General features: G+C 42.7%; 1 protein-coding gene across 5 annotated transcripts; it reads right to left on the bottom strand.

Annotated features, from left to right (window-relative positions):
• Nucleotides 1–84: 84 nt before the first annotated feature.
• On the bottom strand, nucleotides 85–20,633 carry LOC125374208 (epidermal growth factor receptor kinase substrate 8-like). Of its 5 annotated transcripts, none has more exons than XM_048385114.1 (12): nucleotides 20,540–20,633; nucleotides 17,614–17,687; nucleotides 15,642–15,736; nucleotides 14,105–14,237; nucleotides 12,368–12,456; nucleotides 11,114–11,352; nucleotides 10,280–10,463; nucleotides 7,470–7,621; nucleotides 6,044–6,136; nucleotides 5,054–5,129; nucleotides 2,180–2,287; nucleotides 85–459 (listed from the first exon to the last, which is right to left on the bottom strand). In XM_048385114.1, exons 1-12 carry the CDS (start codon nucleotides 20,629–20,631, stop codon nucleotides 445–447), a joined length of 1,350 nt encoding a protein of 449 aa, XP_048241071.1. In that variant the 5' UTR covers nucleotides 20,632–20,633; the 3' UTR covers nucleotides 85–444. The 5 variants fall into 5 exon arrangements, with proteins under 5 accessions (XP_048241071.1, XP_048241073.1, XP_048241074.1 ...); XM_048385116.1 differs by lacking the exon at nucleotides 85–459 and adding an exon at nucleotides 885–1,115 and having other exon boundaries at nucleotides 10,358–10,463; XM_048385117.1 differs by lacking the exon at nucleotides 85–459 and adding an exon at nucleotides 885–1,115 and having other exon boundaries at nucleotides 7,530–7,621; nucleotides 10,358–10,463.
• Nucleotides 20,634–20,868: the final 235 nt, after the last annotated feature.

The raw sequence follows: 20,868 nt of genomic DNA, 5'->3' as shown, positions 1-20,868 counted from the left end.
ATACAATATAGGCATACAATTAATAATGTTGTGGCTCTGGCCATGTTTTTTAAGTATATTCTTTAAAATAAGGTTCTAGCTAAAGAGACAACAACCCCAACACATAGACAGACCACATAGACAGACCACACAAACAGATACACACATATCTCCCCAACAAACACACCACACACCGACAGGCACACACATCACAACTCTATTGACACTGAAATATTCTCCCTCCAAAATTTATATAAACATGGCAATCAGAACCACAACAAAATTAATGCCTTTTCATAATTTTAGTCTTGACAATTTCCTTGGTTGAATGAAAGAAGTTGTACGGCAAGTATGATGTAAGACAAGACAAGAGACTGTATGATGCGGTGTATACACACTCAGGGGGTTAATATGGCAAGCTTGTAAATACTCCAGCTGGCTACCTACGGAATCAATGCTGCGCAACTAATTGCGGGGAACCTGAATAAAAGATACAGTCATATGACCAAGATGACAGATGTGATTGGTTGATGATCTCATCTATGACTTCTTGTTGACAAATAAAGCAAAAAGTTTTCTTCACAACATGTTTTGAATATTTTGACCAATATTCTTATCAGGAAGGAAATGTTGTAATTGTAGAAAGTTGCAGTGACATTTATGACATTTATATACCTCATAATTCAAATGCATTGAAACCTCCTCACAATGAATAATAATATTTAAATTAAGGCACATTTACATGTGCAAAATGTCGGCAATATTAAATGGGAAATCTACATTAGGTCATAGGTTAAACCACACAGAGAAGAGTACAATGATTGTCACATGACAGTCACATGACAGTCACATGATTGTCATGTGATAGTCATGTGATGAACTATTTACTGAACGAAGAAAAGATTCATTCTTTGCAGATAGTCATGAACAACAATGGGTGCATGCAGTCTTTCCAGAGTCTGCAAACACGAGTGTACAAGGGCCTTCCATTCACAATATTTAGGTCCACAGAAGACTGCAACACTGCAATAATCATGCAATGAAGCGGACATGCCTCAACACTTATACTGTTGTTATACTGTGTACCTTTGTCTTATCTAAACATGTACGTCAACGTTTATTAAATCAGTATTGCACTGAAACAAAGTAAAACATTCCATGTTATTGATACTCACAAAATATAGAATATGTCATAAATGGTCCATACTAAATTCAAATATATATATAAGCAAACCTTTCAGGCTCTGAGAACTGTCCTGGGCAAGGATTATACTCAGTTTAATACTTATTTCTTTCTAAGTGTAGTCAGGAGGAGAAACTGCAACTAGGGACCCGTCACACAAAGCGATCATAGCGCCAAGACAAGCGTAAGTCCCATACCCATACACCGATTAATGATAGTTGTAGCGCTAAGATGATTGTAACTCCCATACTTTAACACTGGCTTATGATAGTCGTAGCACAAAGACAATCGTAACTCCCATACTTTAACACTGGCTTATGATAGTCATAGCACAAAGACGATCGCAAGTCCCATACTTTAACACTGGCTTATGATAGTCGTAGCACAAAGACAATCGTAACTCCCATACTTTAACACTGGTTTATGATAGTCATAGCACAAAGACGATCGCAAGTCCCATACTTTAACACTGGCTTATGATAGTCGTAGCACAAAGACAATTGTAACTCCCATACTTTAACACTGGCTTATGATAGTCGTAGCACAAAGACAATCGTAACTCCCATACTTTAAGACTGGCTTATGATAGTCGTAGCACAAAGACAATTGTAACTCCCATACTTTAACACTGGCTTATGATAGTCGTAGCACAAAGACGGTCCGCCCGCCATTCATGATGGAATGTTTCCAGAAGAACGATTTAAAGAAAACGTAGAACACAAGACCACCCAGACAGCTTGCACATCACACGTCAATAAGTCTATTAATTGAATCTGTACAAGGAAGACTGTACATGGCGTAAGTTCCATGACATTAGTTTGAAAACTAAATGTGAAGTGTTGATTGCAAACATACAGCTACAAAATGAAAGGCAAGGATTTAGTGGTGAAGCATTAAAAAAGTAAAGGCTAACAATATTCAAAATTCAATTCAAATGATATTTGATCACCACTCTCTTTAACAGATGAGTTTTCATAAAACGAGAATACATTGAATCTAGTGTCGTGACCAACTAACCGTTCCGTATCCCAAGTCCTTGACCTCGGTCAGTATTGTGTAAGGGGCATAACCCATTTCGCCCTTGTAGTTCCGCACCTTCCACCACTTCCGGCTACTGTCCACCACCTGCAGCAAACAGAAAACAATTTTTTGGTCAAATCTGTGAATTAAATGGGGACTGATGCCAGTAACTACTTATAGCAAACACACCAGTGGCCAACCTTACCAGAATTAATCTATTTGGAGTATGATTTTTCAGGTCATAGACTTGGGGTATATATATGACTGAAACAAACCTAATTCAACTTTTTTGGTTCACTCACTGGATTGTCTGGTCCAGCTTCAAATATCTACACCATAACTTATATCTGGAATATTGCTGAGTGCTCCATCAAAGAACAAGCAATGAGGGATACCAGGGGATGGTGGGAGTGGTGTTGTCCTAGGGGATACCAGGGAGTGATGTTGTCCTGAGGGATACCAGGGAGTGATGTTGTCCTGAGGGATACCAGGGGGTGGTGTTGTCCTGAGGGGAGGGTGTAACCATGGGATGGTGGGAGTGGTGTTGTCCTAGGGGATACCAGGGGGTGGTGGGAGTGGTGTTGTCCTGAGGGATACCAGGGGGTGGTGTTGTCCTGAGGGGAGGGTGTAACCATGGGATGGTGGGAGTGGTGTTGTCCTGAGGGGAGGGTGTAACCAGGGGGTGGTGGGAGTGGTGTTGTCCTGAGGGGAGGGTGTAACCAGGGGGTGGTGTTGTCCTGAGGGGAGGGTGTAACCAGGGGGTGGTGTTGTCCTGAGGGGAGGGTGTAACCAGGGGGTGGTGGGAGTGGTGTTGTCCTAGGGGATACCAGGGGGTGGTGTTGTCCTGAGGGATACCAGGGGGTGGTGTTGTCCTGAGGGGAGGGTGTAACCAGGGGGTGGTGGGAGTGGTGTTGTCCTGAGGGGAGGGTGTAACCAGGGGGTGGTGGGAGTGGTGTTGTCCTGAGGGGAGGGTGTAACCATGGGATGGTGGGAGTGGTGTTGTCCTAGGGGATACCAGGGGGTGGTGGGAGTGGTGTTGTCCTGAGGGGATACCAGGGGGTGGTGGGAATGGTGTTGTCCTGAGGGATACCAGGGGGTGGTGGGAGTGGTGTTGTCCTAGGGGATACCAGGGGGTGGTGGGAGTGGTGTTGTCCTGAGGGGATACCAGGGGGTGGTGGGAGTGGTGTTGTCCTAGGGGATACCAGGGGGTGGTGGGAGTGGTGTTGTCCTGAGGGGATACCAGGGGTTGGTGGGAGTGGTGTTGTCCTGAGGGGATACCAGGGGTTGGTGGGAGTGGTGTTGTCCTAGGGGATACCAGGGGGTGGTGGGAGTGGTGTTGTCCTGAGGGGATACCAGGGGTTGGTGGGAGTGGTGTTGTCCTAGGGGATACCAGGGGGTGGTGGGAGTGGTGTTGTCCTGAGGGGAGGGTGTAACCAGGGGGTGGTGGGAGTGGTGTTGTCCTGAGGGATACCAGGGGGTGGTGTTGTCCTGAGGGGATACCAGGGGTTGGTGGGAGTGGTGTTGTCCTGAGGGGATACCAGGGGGTGGTGGGAGTGGTGTTGTCCTAGGGGATACCAGGGGGTGGTGTTGTCCTGAGGGGATACCAGGGGGTGGTGGGGGTGGTGTTGTCCTGAGGGGATACCAGGGGTTGGTGGGAGTGGTGTTGTCCTAGGGGATACCAGGGGGTGGTGGGAGTGGTGTTGTCCTGAGGGGATACCAGGGGTTGGTGGGAGTGGTGTTGTCCTGAGGGGAGGGTGTAACCAGGGGGTGGTGGGAGTGGTGTTGTCCTGAGGGGAGGGTGTAACCAGGGGGTGGTGGGAGTGGTGTTGTCCTGAGGGGAGGGTGTAACCAGGGGGTGGTGGGAGTGGTGTTGTCCTAGGGGATACCAGGGGGTGGTGGGAGTGGTGTTGTCCTGAGGGGAGGGTGTAACCAGGGGGTGGTGGGAGTGGTGTTGTCCTGAGGGGAGGGTGTAACCAGGGGGTGGTGGGAGTGGTGTTGTCCTGAGGGATACCAGGGGGTGGTGTTGTCCTGAGGGGATACCAGGGGTTGGTGGGAGTGGTGTTGTCCTGAGGGGATACCAGGGGGTGGTGGGAGTGGTGTTGTCCTAGGGGATACCAGGGGGTGGTGGGAGTGGTGTTGTCCTGAGGGGATACCAGGGGTTGGTGGGAGTGGTGTTGTCCTAGGGGATACCAGGGGGTGGTGGGAGTGGTGTTGTCCTGAGGGGAGGGTGTAACCAGGGGGTGGTGGGAGTGGTGTTGTCCTGAGGGGAGGGTGTAACCAGGGGGTGGTGGGAGTGGTGTTGTCCTGAGGGATACCAGGGGGTGGTGTTGTCCTGAGGGGATACCAGGGGTTGGTGGGAGTGGTGTTGTCCTGAGGGGATACCAGGGGGTGGTGGGAGTGGTGTTGTCCTAGGGGATACCAGGGGGTGGTGGGAGTGGTGTTGTCCTGAGGGGAGGGTGTAACCAGGGGGTGGTGGGAGTGGTGTTGTCCTGAGGGATACCAGGGGGTGGTGTTGTCCTGAGGGGAGGGTGTAACCAGGGGTTGGTGGGAGTGGTGTTGTCCTAGGGGATACCAGGGGGTGGTGGGAGTGGTGTTGTCCTAGGGGATACCAGGGGGTGGTGGGAGTGATGTTGTCCTGAGGGGAGGGTGTAACCAGGGGGTGGTGTTGTCCTGAGGGGAGGGTGTAACCATGGGATGGTGGGAGTGGTGTTGTCCTAGGGGATACCAGGGGGTGGTGGGAGTGGTGTTGTCCTGAGGGATACCAGGGGGTGGTGGGAATGGTGTTGTCCTGAGGGATACCAGGGGGTGGTGGGAATGGTGTTGTCCTGAGGGATACCAGGGGATGTAACCAGGGGGTGGTGGGACACTCACCTGCAAGATGTCTCCTTTATTCACTGAGATTTCTTTTTGATTTTTGCCCTTTCTTTCATGAAGTGCTTCGTAAACTCTATAAACAAAAACATTTCAATTAATCGTCATATTTTCAAACTGATTAAAAACACATTTGCTTCAACATCTTCAAGCTGCATATTCTCCTCTGCATAAAAGCTTCCTTTTGGCCAAAGAAGATTTTGTTTTTTCTACACTGAAACACTACTCATGGCCAATAAAAACTAAATATATTAGTTTTGTTTCCAAGTAAAACTTTCCTTTTCCTTTTTTGGAGTAAATTAGCAGAATTATGAACACACATTTTTGTCAGTGTTTGCAAAACTACATAACATTAAAATCTAGTGGCCACAAGTGGCCCAGTTGTCAAAGTTGCACCCCTTGAGCAAGCCAGAAACCTATGATCATGGGTTCGAATCCTGCTCTGCCCTGATTATGTTTCTAGGTTTGTTGCCACCATAACCATGCTTGTGGGTTTCACCAAGTGGTAAACATCTGAGACCTGCATCACTTCAGGCTTTCCTCCCACATTACTCAAAATACTTATAGGCTATGGTGACTGTGGCTAGTCAAAAAAATATCCTAAATTTACCATATTTTTAGCTTCAGATCACCTGATCATATTTTTCCTCAGCAGCTTGGTAAAAAACAAGATATAAAGACACTACAGCCTTTTGAAAAAATTGTCATGCAGCAGGGCTGTGTGGGCTTTTTTTGTTTGTTGTTTAACGCAGCACTCAGCAATATTCCAGCTATATGACGGCTGGCTGTAAATAATCGAGTCTGGACCAGACAATCCAGTGATAAATATCACGAGCATCGATCCCCGCAATTGTGATCGATGACATGCATCAACCAAGTCAGCGAGTCTGACCACCCGATCCCGTTAGTCGCCTTTTACGACAAGCATAGTCGCCTTTTACGGCAAGCATGGGTTGCTGAAGACCTATTCTACCCCGGAGGGACACTTACTGATGACCACCCCGCCTCAGCTCATCCAGGTAGGCTGCGTTTTCCTCATCTCGTGACGATGTAGGAGACTGACGCCTCATTTCGGGACGGTTTCTAGAAATATCAGAACAATCACCACCGTCAAAATGTTACCTGAGAAATAAAATTATTTTCCTCCGTCGTCAAAAAGCAGATGTACATTACTGAAAGCACAACACTTAACAGGAATTTAACAGTAATAATGGAGTCGGCTCTACTTGACATTAAAATATTCAACAATAGTTATATATTACAATATGTTCGACTTGATAGCAGTGTTTAAACAGCCATTAAAGGCTGTTAGTTAGCCTGTCTGTGCAATGATATTTTAAATATAAATATTTACAAATATATGCAAATAATAATACTAATTATCTGCGAGAGATTTATAGATCAGGCTAAATATCCCCGTCAAAGTTTTAAACCACATGTTAGAGTTAACTAAAATAAACACTAAATATGAGTACCATCTTGCAGCAAACATGATAAAGTGTTAGTACATTTTTTTAGATCAAATCTTGATAAAAAAAACCCAAGTCGTTCCTGATTCACGGTTGTTGCTTGTTTCAGTATTGCAATGAAAAGAGACTGAAAACTTCTATATTGCGGGGTTCACACATTGTACCCGTTTGGAGAATCCAAACTGGGGCTTCGGTTTGACGTGTAAACGCTTTAACCAATGGGCTACTCCACCGCCCCTTAAGAAATATGAAAATATGAGACTACATTGTTCTCTTGATGGCAGTCACTTTATGGCTACAAACTGAAGCAAGCAACTGCAACAAATCAGGAAAGACAACTCTTGCAGGACCAGAGGTAGACAGCACAAGGAGAGGATTTAACATGGAGGAAAGGGACCATCTCAAAATAATTGTGTGAATATTCCCCCGTGTTGGTGGTGGGAGGAGAAAGGAACCAAACATGAGAAGAATTGGAACTGGGAAAATATCCAAGATGCAAAAACATATTATGTGGTTGAAAACGGCTTGGTAAAGAAAGGTCATGCATACCAAAAATACCAAAATACCAACGTCAAACTGTGCACTTTGAACAGTACCCTTCTGCTTTCCCCCTGCTTAAACAATTGCTAAAAGCTCATTAATATCAAATGAATAATTAATCTGTAAAAAAGAAGAATTTTCCACACAATGAAAAAAACCCCAGGTTTCTCAAATTTAAAAAGTAAAATCTCATTCTTTAGCAGCTACTAAACATTTCTTTTCAAAATGTTACCTAAACTACATCAACTAAACTATCAAGATCTTAATTGTCAAAAAGCATTAACGATTGATAAAGCTTGTTTCTAGGACACCCATATAGATAAAGGCAGCGCTGGGCTTCCGCAGACTACAAGCAGGGAAAGTCAAGCCAGGCACACTCAAGTAGATCCTCTGGACATATATCCAACCTCTCTTGGGGCTGTTCTACATATTCTGGGTACACTGCTGAAGTACTCTGAATAGCATGCCTTGGCGGACTCGGCGGCCGTGGGCTTGGTGGGCGCGGTGACGGGCGTGGTGGCTCAAATCTACGCTGATAATCATCCTCTTGGTAGGTAGGCTGTAAGAAGCAAATATTCAACATGAACAAAAAATGAATCTGAAAAAGCTCAATCAGATATATCTAAATCCTTAACTCAAATAGTGACTCTGGTTAAGTTTTTGTGACGCCTGTATTTCATAGACTTAATAAAGTCCACTTTTTGTAGTTGGTCACTAATCTTTATACACATCAATGGCAGAAATTGCTTAAAGAGGTATTTTTCTAAATTTTAATTCAAGAATTATCAAGGTTATCACATAACATTGTTAATCCAATTACTTCAACGTTACATGTCAAATTGGCTCTCTAATAAACTTTACTCAAACATTCCTGGAGTATCCACATTCCAACCAATCCTAACCTGAGAAGTATGTCCTTACTGATTCTTTAATTAGATACATTGTGTGTTAATGTCCATAGTGCACTCAGGATGACTGTGAGTTGATATTGCAGTTCTATGTGTGAGAGGATATGAGTGCTAGATGTTACCAGAGTGTGTGTTACCACAAGAACACAGGTTTACACAAAGTTACATGATTACATACTGGTATTAACAATGCTTTCATGAGATACACAGTGGATACAATATGTAACATTGTTAATACAGTGGCATATGACATAAAATGTTTATTCACTGGTATGTAGGGATACAGTGTGGAGAGATATATAATGCTGAACAAGATCTAGACTTTACCACAAGACCTATACTAGTTTTACAGGATCGCAATGTCAATTAAATCAGATCTTAGTTATTACTACTGCTAAACAAAGATCTGAGGACACCCCATTACAGGTCACGTCAGCAAGACTTTTCGCAAACTGTGACCAACCAATGAAATGACTAACAAGAAAATGATATTAGCCAGTCAAAAAGCAGCTTTCTAGAGCTTTAATGCACAAGTTTCAAAATGATGCCATTCCAAACTACGCTTTGAAAAATCTTGATTCTAAATTTGAAAACTGAACTGTCTAAAAGATGGCCGAGATTGTATGGCAGTACCTTCATCGGACTATAGAAAGTCTCTTCTGTTTTGAATGTTTATTCCACGGTGATTCTGACGGAATCAGTTTACAACCTTGAACTGTGATTTGGAATGCAATGTGTTAACCTTTCAGAGATTGCAGAAATCACATTCTGCCACTTTCCCGATCTGGTAACCAACTCTCTGATTTGTTGGTTGAAAGGTCGTTCAGACGTGACCCAAAATGGGATGTCCTCAGATCCTTGTTTAGCGGTAGCGAGAACTAAGATCTGATGTTAATGAGATTGACAGGATCAAGGATAAAGCATGCATGACTTAACACAGGTGTATTACACCAAAGGGGAAAGAGACTCCCTTTTCTACTGCCTGATACAGAAACAGCTATATATATTTGGACTAATGATATAATATTCTGTTACATAGCTGGATTCTTCAGCTTGCTGGGTTAAACCATACTTGCAATTCTAATGAACATTTGCAAAACAGTTTATCACTGAATAAAGCACAGAAAAGGTCTCAAAAGAAGTTCTTATAAAAACCAAAAAAACGTTTAATCAACATGTCCTTATTTGGAAAATCAATCAAGTTGAAAAAATATTTTAGTGGTACTAGGTCAAATGAGATTGTAATTTTAACAAATTGACATTGAAACAGTATATATCTGGTGGTCAATTAGGTCTGGTATATTAAAATCTATCTTGACTACACGCATGCAACTTTGAAATGAGAGCAAGGATATTTATATCAAGCATATAGTGAACAATAGGATTACCATGGGAGTCCACATAATGGTTTCACTAGTCACTTCAAACTAATATATTTACAAAATGTAAACGGATAAATTGAAGGGATTTCTAAGGACATACTACGGTAAAATTTTAAGAGCATGCAGACACATGGCAATCACTTTAAACAATTACCAACATGGCAATCACTTTAAACAATTACCAACATGGCAATCACTTTAAACAATTACCAACATGGCAATCACTTCAAACAATTACCAACATGGCAATCACTCTAAACAATTACCAACATGGCAATCACTTTAAACAATTACCAACATGGCAATCACTTTAAACATTACCAACATGGCAATCAATCTAAACAATTACCAACTTGGCAATCACTTTAAACAATTACCAACATGGCAATCACTTTAAACAATTACCAACATGGCAAACAAATTATAACAATGCAACTGCAGAACACAGTGAAAAAGAGGGATTAGTGTCTGGGTTTCTAAAAGGATTTCTTATTCTGATCCTCAGATTTTATTATATTCACCATTTTAAGAAATATTTTCAGCAATAATTTGAAAAAATTGTTATTTCAGGAAAATACAAAACATGTCTTTTAAAAAGAAAATGAAATGAAATTTGCAATCATTTTAAAAACCCACTGGATCATTTCACGAACTATTTTTGCTTCTATAATTTTACACGCACTTAACTTCAAGAGAATTTTATGTCCAAAAAGTTTATATTTTAAGGAAATCAATCAATGCTTGTACTTAATTTCTTATATTTCAAAGAAAACAAAATGTTTTGAAAAACATCAACACATTCATTAAAATATTATGTGAAATATCAAAATCATGAAATTAGTTGTAAATTCAACAAAACTAATGGTTTCATAACCTGAGCAGCCATTTCGTGAAATGCTCCGGAGAGGAAGGGTTAAATAATATTACCATTGGCCTAGTATCCGACTCATGCGTGTGGTTCATGATTTGGTTGTGGTGGGCAAGAACCGCTGCCTCTAATGGTACCTGAGGTGGAGGAGGAGGAGGAGAATCCTCGATCACACTCGGTGACGGTCGCCAGCCATCGTAGAACACGGGGTTAAACGGGGGCGTGTAGCCTCTCCATTCTTCTCTGGAAGAGTAGCAACAGAATAAATGTATAGAGATTATCAAACAAGCATGTGTGTCTTACTGATTTTACGAAACGAGTGTCAGAATTGTTGTATTTCCCGAGTGAGGGTAATACGTGAATTCTTACACAAAGTTTTGTAAAATCAGTATGACACACGAGTGAGTGTAATAATTTCTTTATTCTCCATTATTTCTTAATCCTTTTGGGCTCCCCTTTAGAAAAATGCAGTATCACCACCCATCCTAGAAAACCACCATTAGTTGATTGACGTCAACAATCTTAAGCTTTGACGTCATTCCTAGTGTGACGCCATGTAAATAACCGAGCCTGGACCAGACAATCCAGTGATTGACATGAGCATCAATCTACCTGATCGGGATATGATGCCATGCAATAACGAAGCCGGCCGGGTGTCACATCAATTGCAAATTCCACATTCAGCAACATTCCAGCTACATGCCGGCGGTCTGTAAATAACCAAGTCTGAACCAGACAATCCAATGATTGATATTGTAAACAACGATCCACACAACCAAGACACTGAGTCTGACCACTGTTTCCATTGCCTGTTACGACTAACAAACAACCACTAGCATAGGTTGCTGGAGACCTATTCTAATCCCCAGAGGGACCTGGTTGTTGTATCTAACCTGCTAGTTGTCCATTTGGGCCCCAACGCCTGCCATAGCTCGATCTCCTTGGACGTCAGACAGTTGAGCAACAGTTGTTTAGCTTCATGGTTGACAACAGGAGATATTGCCTGGTCGGCAAGATCCCGGTTGCCGTGGAACGGATCACGACTGGCTTCGTAGATCAGACTTAAAGGCGTAAACAGGAAGTGAACCAACTCTGGTGCATTGGGATCATGGATGTGCGCCTTTAACTTGGCCTGTAAAGTGAAGATAATATCTCATGACAGAAAGGAAGGTTGGTTGGTTGGTTTGTTGTTTAATGCCGCACTCAGCAATATTCCAGCTATATGACGGCGGTCTGTAAATAATCGAGTCTGGACCTGACAATCCAGTGATTGACATCATGAGCATCTATCCACGCAATTGGGATCAATGACATGCATCAACCAAGTCAGTGAGCCTGACCACCCGACCCCGTTAGTCGCCTTTTACGACAAGCATAGTTGCCTTTTATGGCAAGCATGGGTTGCTGAAGACCTATTCTACCCCGGGTCTTCACAGGTCAGAAAGGAAGGTAGTGAGGTTTGTTGTACCTATGTTATGGTTAACTCCCAAATCAAGGAGACCGGCCGCAGCAAATCTTGGATCGATAGTGAATGCAGAATACATTTCAGAAAGTGATCATAGCTCAATGATCATCTCAACTTTATGTTAACGTGTAGAAGTTACGACACAGTCAAATGGCCACAATCGTTTTGTGAAACTGGCCCAGGTCCTTGGGAGTCCTTGTGCTCATTGAACAAGAACTTAGTTCAGATAAATCTCACTGATGGCTCGAAAGAGGGTGTACATGTCAACTGCACCCTCAGTCAAGTCACTTGTAACTTAGCTATTACGTGCATCCCCCTTTTTCAAAGGGGATCAGCCCCTGGATCTTCGAACTAAAATGACATGATCTCTTACAAATTAACTGTGAAGTAGACGATGGAGGAAAAGATTCTTATTCATATTTCAAGCAAACTTGAATCCTGCTTTTTAGTACTAGCAGACTTGTCATGGTTTCCGAAAAATAGTGAGTGAGTGAGTGAGTGAGTTGGTTTTAACGCCGCTTTTAACAGTATTCCAGTTATATCGCGGCGTGTCAGCTTAATGTGGGAGGAAAGCCCAAACGATGCAGGTCTCAGACGTTTACCACTTCGGTGGAACCTACGAGCACGGGTATAGTGCTGACAAACATAATCGGAAAAATAAAAAAAGAGTGAATTAACTTACCAGCAGGTTGAAAGAAAACTTGAACTTCTGGAAAATATCGATAAAATCACTGGCAGGTGGGGGTCGGGCTCTGTGACTCAGCATGCCATCTGGAACAAAGTAGCACAATGTTCAAGCACCATACTCCCCACATACATCTATGTACTTTGGAAAATACTCAGGGCTCAAACTGTCCCCACAAAAGTTGAAAAAGAAGATATTTTATATTTGTATTTAGATATTTTGTCAAAGGTGATGCTCTCTGCATCTCAATATCTTCAAATGATAACCCTGAAGTTTCGAGTGAGTTGTGTTTAACATCGCTTTGAACAGTATCCAGTTACATCACAGCATTTCAGCTTAATGTGAGAGGAAAGCCCAGAAGTGATACCTGTAGGTTACCACTTTGGTGAAATGTAAGAGCATGTGTATGGTGATGACAAACCTAGAAACATAATCAGGGCAATAACTTAGAGAATAATGGGCTTCAAACATGGTACCCATGTAGAATATTGAACCTGGCTCCTTGGAATGACAAGCCAATAATTTAAACTCTTGGCTAAATGTTCAGCTGGCTGACTGAAGCTTGTTCAATGCTGCCTCAAGACAGAGGCAATCTGTGTGACAAAAGCCGTTGTGCATTGTGACAACCTTGTTAAGGATAACACTGTGTGGAGCTTGCTCTTGTTAAGGATAACAGTGTACGGAGCTTGCTCTTGTTAAGGATAACAGTGTGTGGAGCTTGCTCTTTTTAAGGATAACACTGTGTGGAGCTTATTCTTGTTAAAGATAACACTGTGTGGAGCTTGGGGAAATATGTGTGCGCATAAAACGTTGATGTCCTAATTGGTGGTCATCAGTGAATAACAAAAAAGATAAATTTTGTGTTGACAAAATATATTGTTTCTTAAACTGTAACAAATAATAGAAACATTGACCACACAGCAAATACTTCCCTGCACAACTTAACTTTCAGTTTTAAGTGAGTATGCACAATCTGTTTACATCTCCATAGAAACATGCTCACATTCATGCACAACATTATTTGGGGTTTTGTTTCAAATTAATAAATGAAATAGGACCATGATCAATAAAAATAAAACATTCAAAATACGAAATGAAATAAATTTTCCATGCAAATGTCTAACTATTCACATTCCACACATAAAACCAGTGGAAGGGACATCCAGGTTACAATACAAACCCTGTTTTCGGTCTACATTTCCAGTGAAGCATTAATGTGCATCATAAGTAATGATGTAAGTAATAGTGTTATTGAAATACTGAAAACGAAGTAATGTATCATACGTTGTATTATTAAAAGACCAAACGTAAATTCAGGGCCCTTATACGACTATACCCCGATACTATTACACAGATTTAGGATCTTCGTAAAGTTGAGAATGCTTTGTGTGTGAGTGAATATGGTAATGCAGCTTTTGCAGTATTCCAGCAATATCACGGCGGGGGACACCAGAAATGAGCTTCACACATTGTACCCATGTCAGAATCGAACCCAGGTCTTCGGCGTGACTAGCGAACGCTTTAACCACTAGGCTACTTGCCATGTTTAAATGCAAATACTTCATTAGATTTTTTTCAAATGAGCGCACCACAGAGGTAGACATCCTAATCCATACAATTTTCAAATCTCTTTTGAAAAATAATGCTCATTTTGAAATCAATATTTGAAAAAGAAAAGATTTCTTCAACCACGAGTATCACTGAATGTGACATTATTGACCAGTGGCAGCTCACCTCCACTCTGTCTCTTTCGTGCCCGGTTGCCTCGCTCTCGTTTCCTACGTTCTAACTCCTTGTATGCTTCAGCTGCCTGCTGTAGGCGCGCCACAAACCGCTCGATGTCATCAAAACAGTGATTCAGCAATTGCTGAAAGAGGGAAACAGTCAGTACACTTGCTGGTTATTATATACAACAAAGAAAAAAACATTTAGTCAAAATCAAACAACAAACAAAATTACCAAAAGTTTAAACTGGTTGTCACCAGTGGGAAAGTGGGAAAGCAGGAAATAGCCGCCTGTCTGTTAGATTCTGAAATGTTCCTTGCCCGACTGGCAGCAGAAATCATAACGGTGATTTATTTACGCACAGTTCTTCCCCTTTCTGTACATTTTATTGACCATCAAAACATAAAAATAAAATATCCTTACTGAATCGATGTTGCGAAGTTACGAGCTCTGAGTTACCTCTCTTCAAAATATTTGGCTTATGATTTGCAATTTGAATCAAATGTTTTGGAAAATAAGCTGTTGCTCATTCAAGATAGTGAAATTTGAAGCTGGCTAATTATGTTAAAGGCTGGCTAACCAACCAGGGTTCCGTTCCTTAAAGCTATCTTAGCGCTAAGATGTTCATAAGTCCTATACTTTAACAAAGGTTTACGATTATCGTAGCGCTAAGATCACTTTGAGGGAACGGGCCCCTGGCCAGAAATATTTTGTGACTATTTCACAATCTGGTTGTCACCAGTAGCAGCGTGTCACCAACGAGCTGCACACATTTTACCTACTTGTTGAATCAAATCTGTGTGTTTGTTGTGATGAGCGAATACTTAAGAAGTCTATTCCACTGACGCTCGTGCTATTGAGGGGCAGTAAGGTAGGCTGGTAGTTAAAGTGTTCGCTTGTCAAGCCAAAGGCCTGGGTTTTATTCCACATATTGGTAAAATGAGAAGCCCCTCCATACCTTTGTCATTGTTACAGTGCCACACTGAAGACACATCATGGGGAGTGAGTGAGTGAGTGAGTTGGGTTTAACGCCGCTTTTAACAGTATTCCAGTTACATCGCGGCATGTCAGCTTGATGTGGGAGGAAAGCCTGAAGTGATGCAGGTCTCAGACGTTTACCACTTCGGTGAAACCCACGAGCACGGGTATGGTGCTGTCAAACCTAGAAACATAAGTGGGGTGAACCAGGATTCGAACCCACAATCATAGGTTTCTGGCGTGCTCAAGGGATGCAACTCTGCACAGCGAAATGTGGCACCTTAGACGACCCCGTGCCCCCACATCATGGAGAGAGAGTCCTAGTCTCATACAGTTACTTCATAGAGTTGGGTACAAGACTCCACTCGAGTATATATACTTCTCAAAAGAGCAAGCGAGTGAGTATGGTTTTACGTAGCTTTTATCAATATTCCAGCAATATCATGGCGGGGGACACCAGAAATGGGCTTCACACATTGTACCCGGGAATCGAACCTGGGTGTTCAGCGTGACGGGCGGACACTTTAACCATGCTATTGAAGAATCAGAACTGATCTACCCTCCTTACCACATCTTTCTCTAGGACTTCATTCTGTCCACCATCTTGTATGAATGGAATGTGGTTGCCAGGGCGCCGGGGGCCAGAGGGACCAGCATACTGCTCTGAAAGAATAGATCACATGTAAAATAAAACTTCAAATTTATATTGTCCTTTACATCCATTCTTCCAAACAAATGGACCTAAGGTCACACTTTCTTAATTTTATGTTTCACTGATTTATTGCAGCTCTCCACACTAGGTCGGTCAAAATAAAACAAAATATAAATGGCTATGTCAATCATTTATATATATGAAAGTCATTCAGCCATGGAGTCAAAAATGCAGGTGGATTTTTGAATCACTGATAGTGATGGAGACAGAGAATTTAATATTGTACAAGATGCCCTTTACTACAGTTGGGAAACATAAAATAAAAAATATTTTTAGGTTTAATATCTATTTTTCCCCCAGCTGCTTTTCAGAAAGGGTGGCAGGCCCGTGAAACAAAAAATAAAATATGTGTGGCCTAATCTTAAAGAGCATGGAATCAGATAGGTTGTCATTTTTCAACGCATGCATTCTGTTTGCATGTCAAGAAACACCTATTTTTCACTTCTTATATCCACTATTTGGTTGCTCAAAGCTCAATAATCTACATGGTAACTGAGCTGGTCAGTGACTGGTAATAAATTCTATAACACTCCTGAACAATACAGAGTATAATTTCCTACAACAATGTAACAGTCATGCATTGTATCATTGCTCTAACACAGTAAGTCCCAGGCCAAATACATACATATACACACCACTGTAAACATTGTACACACAGATAAACAAAGTTAATCATAACAACAAATCTCCCATTTGTACTAATCCCCTTCTCCTAAGGCCTCGCACTGAAGGCTGACCAAGGCTCTGCTCACTACAATGTAGATGGAGCATAGTTTGTAAGGAGGCTGTCAACTTGGCAGGAGTACAAGATCACCAGTGGGTCATGATCAATCTCGGTGTAGTGAGGGCGGGGCTGGTTACTTTGTCTAGCTGACATGGTGAAAGTAAGGCCTTGTGTGATGTGACCACACCCATATTTATCCATGTCACGATTTCAAATTGTGTAACAAACTCACAGCAGATGTTATACTCAGGCTTTAAGAAAACATTTTTTTGGTTAAAAAATATTGGTAAAATATTATATAAGTGTATGTAATACCAGATAAAGGAAAGCCATTCCTACAGTCTTGCTTCTACTTACATGTCAAACTAACAACAATATATATCTTGTCCTGTATGAATCAGCTCTTAAGTACTTATCACATGGTTTAAGATCACCAGCCAACAATGGATGATTCTGTATACATGTACTATGTATGAGAAAAAGTATTTACAAAAAAATAATTTGGAATCAATATTTATAGACAAAAAAACGAAGGAACAAAAGTTTGAAATATATTTAGGACTTATTAGGACTATACATTAAGGTAAAAACAACACATGCCGGTTCAAAGTTCTTTTTTAACATAATAATTGTACAGACACCTAGAATATTAGGATTAATATCGTATCAAGATGCAAATTTCATTGAGCACCCACATCTAGATAATTACACGGTAGACAAATATACATTCGGGTGGGGCGGGCAACAAAACAGGCAGTCTGTCAACACCACAAGGGCAGAGTGACATTGCCTCAGCTTCAGTTGCTGTTTACATGGACATGGACGTTGTGACGTGCATCTTGAGTGAGTTAGTGAGTGAGTTTTAACAGTATTCCAGTTATATCACTGCATGTCAGCTTAATGAGGGAGGGAAGCCCGAAACCAACAAGCACGGGTATGGTGCTGACAAACCTCGAAACATAATTGGGATGAACCGGGATTCGAACCACAATCATAGGTTTCTGGCGTGCCCAATCGACGCAAATCTGCACAGTGAATCGCGGCGCCTTAGACGCCCGTGCCACCCGTGCCCCCCTGTTACACATGATATAATAGAGAACTTACCGACGTTACTCCTCATGCCGTACATTCCTGGGGGTTCTGGGGGGCGCTGTGATGGTGGTGGGGGAATCCTTTGGCTGCAAAGAAATACATAGATTATTCCAGATCATTTCAATGTGGTCCAACTCCTCTTTTCAAGGCAACATTCCACAGCCCTACTGAAGACCAAAGCAATCAGAAAAACAATGTCTGTATTGTTTGTATTTTGTTTAACTTCACCACACTGTTCCAGCTACAATCGAGTCTGGATCAGACAATCCAGTGATTGCCATCATGAGTATCGATCCACATAAATGATAGATGACATGCTGTCAACCAAGTCAGCGAGCCTGGCCACCTGATCCATTAGTCACCTCTTCCATTAAGCACAGGTTGCTGGGGGACCTATATTCTTACGCAGGATCCTCACGGGTTTCATACAATAAAATGATCAAATACCTTGAAAAATGATAATTTGTATCCTTTTCAACATTTTCCGTGTGATTAGCCTTATCACTATGGCACAATGAAGTTTGGTGTACCAATTTAACATATATTCAACTATTTCATTCTTTGGTTGGCCTGTATATAAGGTCATATTATCATGGAAGACTTGGTTGTCTTATCTTGGTTGCTGTTACACATACATATACCACCCTCGTGACAAACGTTAAGAACTAGCATATTGTCCGAGAAATCTACTGCCCAAGATGGAGGCCTTCCGCACTGTGACTTGGCTTGTGTTGTGTACTCCACGTAAGGCCCGATATAACCACATCTTTCCCAGCTATTGTAGAAGCAACAAGGTACAAACTATCCTTCCACCTCACAGGACAATCAAACATACATTTCAAGCCAAACAATCACAAAACATCCTCCATCTCTGAAAACACATTCCTCCGTCATTGTTCTCTACATCCTTGACAAACCTTAAGATGAAAACAAACATCAACAGAAAAATGAAAAAAACCAACCACACACTAACGTCATTATCAGCTCTGAAATAACTGACCTGCACTGTATGTCCTTCAGGCCTACACAGAACTAAGTAAAATCCCCTGGCAACCAGCTGAGACATCTATAATCTTCTGAACCCACTGCACAACATGGCTACCATGACCGATGGCTCATTAAGAAGTGTTGACTATGCTAATCAGACTCGGTGTACCAACCTCACACTTGCCTTGTGAAACGACAACGCTTTACATTAACAAAAGTCTGACAAGTTGATATCTGGTGTAAATAGCTCGCCGTCATGTCAATATTAGCATTAACCGTTACATGGCTGTGTACCACGATGGTGGATATGAGCGTATATTGCAGGGTGCTGTGACATGCACTGAGCAGCATCGCTAGTGGATGTGACAGTGGGTGGCGCTTCCACAAACACTCAACACACGAGGCAGTCACAGCAACCTCTGTGGTAACTACCTGTTGTTGAAACGGGTACTCCTGGAAACACTGTAGAGCATGTATTGGGTGCCCAGATTGTATCATTGGTTCGTTGTGTAACGTCACACTTAGCAGTAATTGAATTATGACAGTGACCTGTAAGTAATTGAGTCTGGATCACACAATCCAGTGATTGATATGTGCAACATCATGCAATGAACAAAGTCACTCAGCCGGACCACCTTCCATGTACCCACCCGAAGGCAAGCTTAGATCTACCCCACCCCTAATACCCACAACTGTTAGACCGACAGTGAAAACATGTACCCATCCCAGAGCATGCTTAGCTTCACCACCCCACACTCACAACCCTGAGACAGAAATGAGGCTGACATGTACTCGCCCTTGGCCAAGCTTAGATCCACCACCCCACACTCACAACCCTGAGACAGAAATAAGGCTGACATGTACTCGCCCTTGGCCAAGCTTAGATCCACCACCCCACACTCACAACCCTGAGACAGAAATGAGGCTGACATGTACTCGCCCTTGGCCAAGCTTAGATCCACCACCCCACACTCACAACCTTGAGACAGAAATGAGGCTGACATGTACTCGCCCTTGGCCAAGCTTAGATCCACCACCCCACACTCACAACCATGATACAGAAATGAGGCTGACATGTACTCACCCTTGGCCAAGCTTAGATCCACCACCCCACACTCACAACCCTGAGACAGAAATGAGGCTGACATGTACTCGCCCTTGGCCAAGCTTAGATCCACCACCCCACACTCACAACCCTGAGACAGAAATGAGGCTGACATGTACTCGCCCTTGGCCAAGCTTAGATGCACCACCCCACACTCACAACCATGATACAGAAATGAGGCTGACATGTACTCGCCCTTGGCCAAGCTTAGATCCACCACCCCACACCCACAACCATGATACAGAAATGAGGCTGACATGTACTCGCCCTTGGCCAAGCTTAGATCCACCACCCCACACTCACAACCCTGAGACAGAAATGAGGCTGACATGTACTCGCCCTTGGCCAAGCTTAGATCCACCACCCCACACTCACAACCCTGAGACAGAAATGAGGCTGACATGTACTCGCCCTTGGCCAAGCTTAGATGCACCACCCCACACTCACAACCCTGAGACAGAAATGAGGCTGACATGTACTCGCCCTTGGCCAAGCTTAGATCCACCACCCCACACTCACAACCCTGAGACAGAAATGAGGCTGACATGTACTCGCCCTTGGCCAAGCTTAGATCCACCACCCCACACTCACAACCCTGAGACAGAAATGAGGCTGACATGTACTCGCCCTTGGCCAAGCTTAGATCCACCACCCCACACTCACAACCCTGAGACAGAAATGAGGCTGACATGTACTCGCCCTTGGCCAAGCTTAGATCCACCACCCCACACTCACAACCCTGAGACGGAAATGAGGCTGACATGTACTCGCCCTTGGCCAAGCTTAGATCCACCACCCCACACCCACAACCATGATACAGAAATGAGGCTGACAACATGCACTCACCTTTGGCCAAGCTTAGATCCACCTCCTCTGGCTGCTAATATTTCATCTACAATCTCTTGAGACTGAAAATAATCAACAACATTTATTAGCATAGTCTGTGGTTCATTTCCACCATTAGTTTATCCTTCTACATATATGCACGTAGCACTTTTATTTGATAGGGATAAAAATCTGTATACTGCACTTGACCAAGATGTTTAGTCCATGACAGCCTTCGATATTGACCTAGTCCGCTAGCCCGTGACTACTAAATTGTGCTGAGGATAAGTAAAAATCCAAAGATGGAAGTCGTCATTGACCAGTAGCATTTGAGGGCTATGAATCTGAAC

This window comes from Haliotis rufescens, unplaced genomic scaffold (assembly GCF_023055435.1).
Source record: "Haliotis rufescens isolate VD_foot unplaced genomic scaffold, xgHalRufe1.0.p SCAF_532, whole genome shotgun sequence".
Lineage (NCBI taxonomy): Eukaryota > Metazoa > Mollusca > Gastropoda > Lepetellida > Haliotidae > Haliotis > Haliotis rufescens.
Note: the sequence above shows the minus strand (reverse complement) of the source record. Positions and strands in the feature narration are given on the sequence as shown.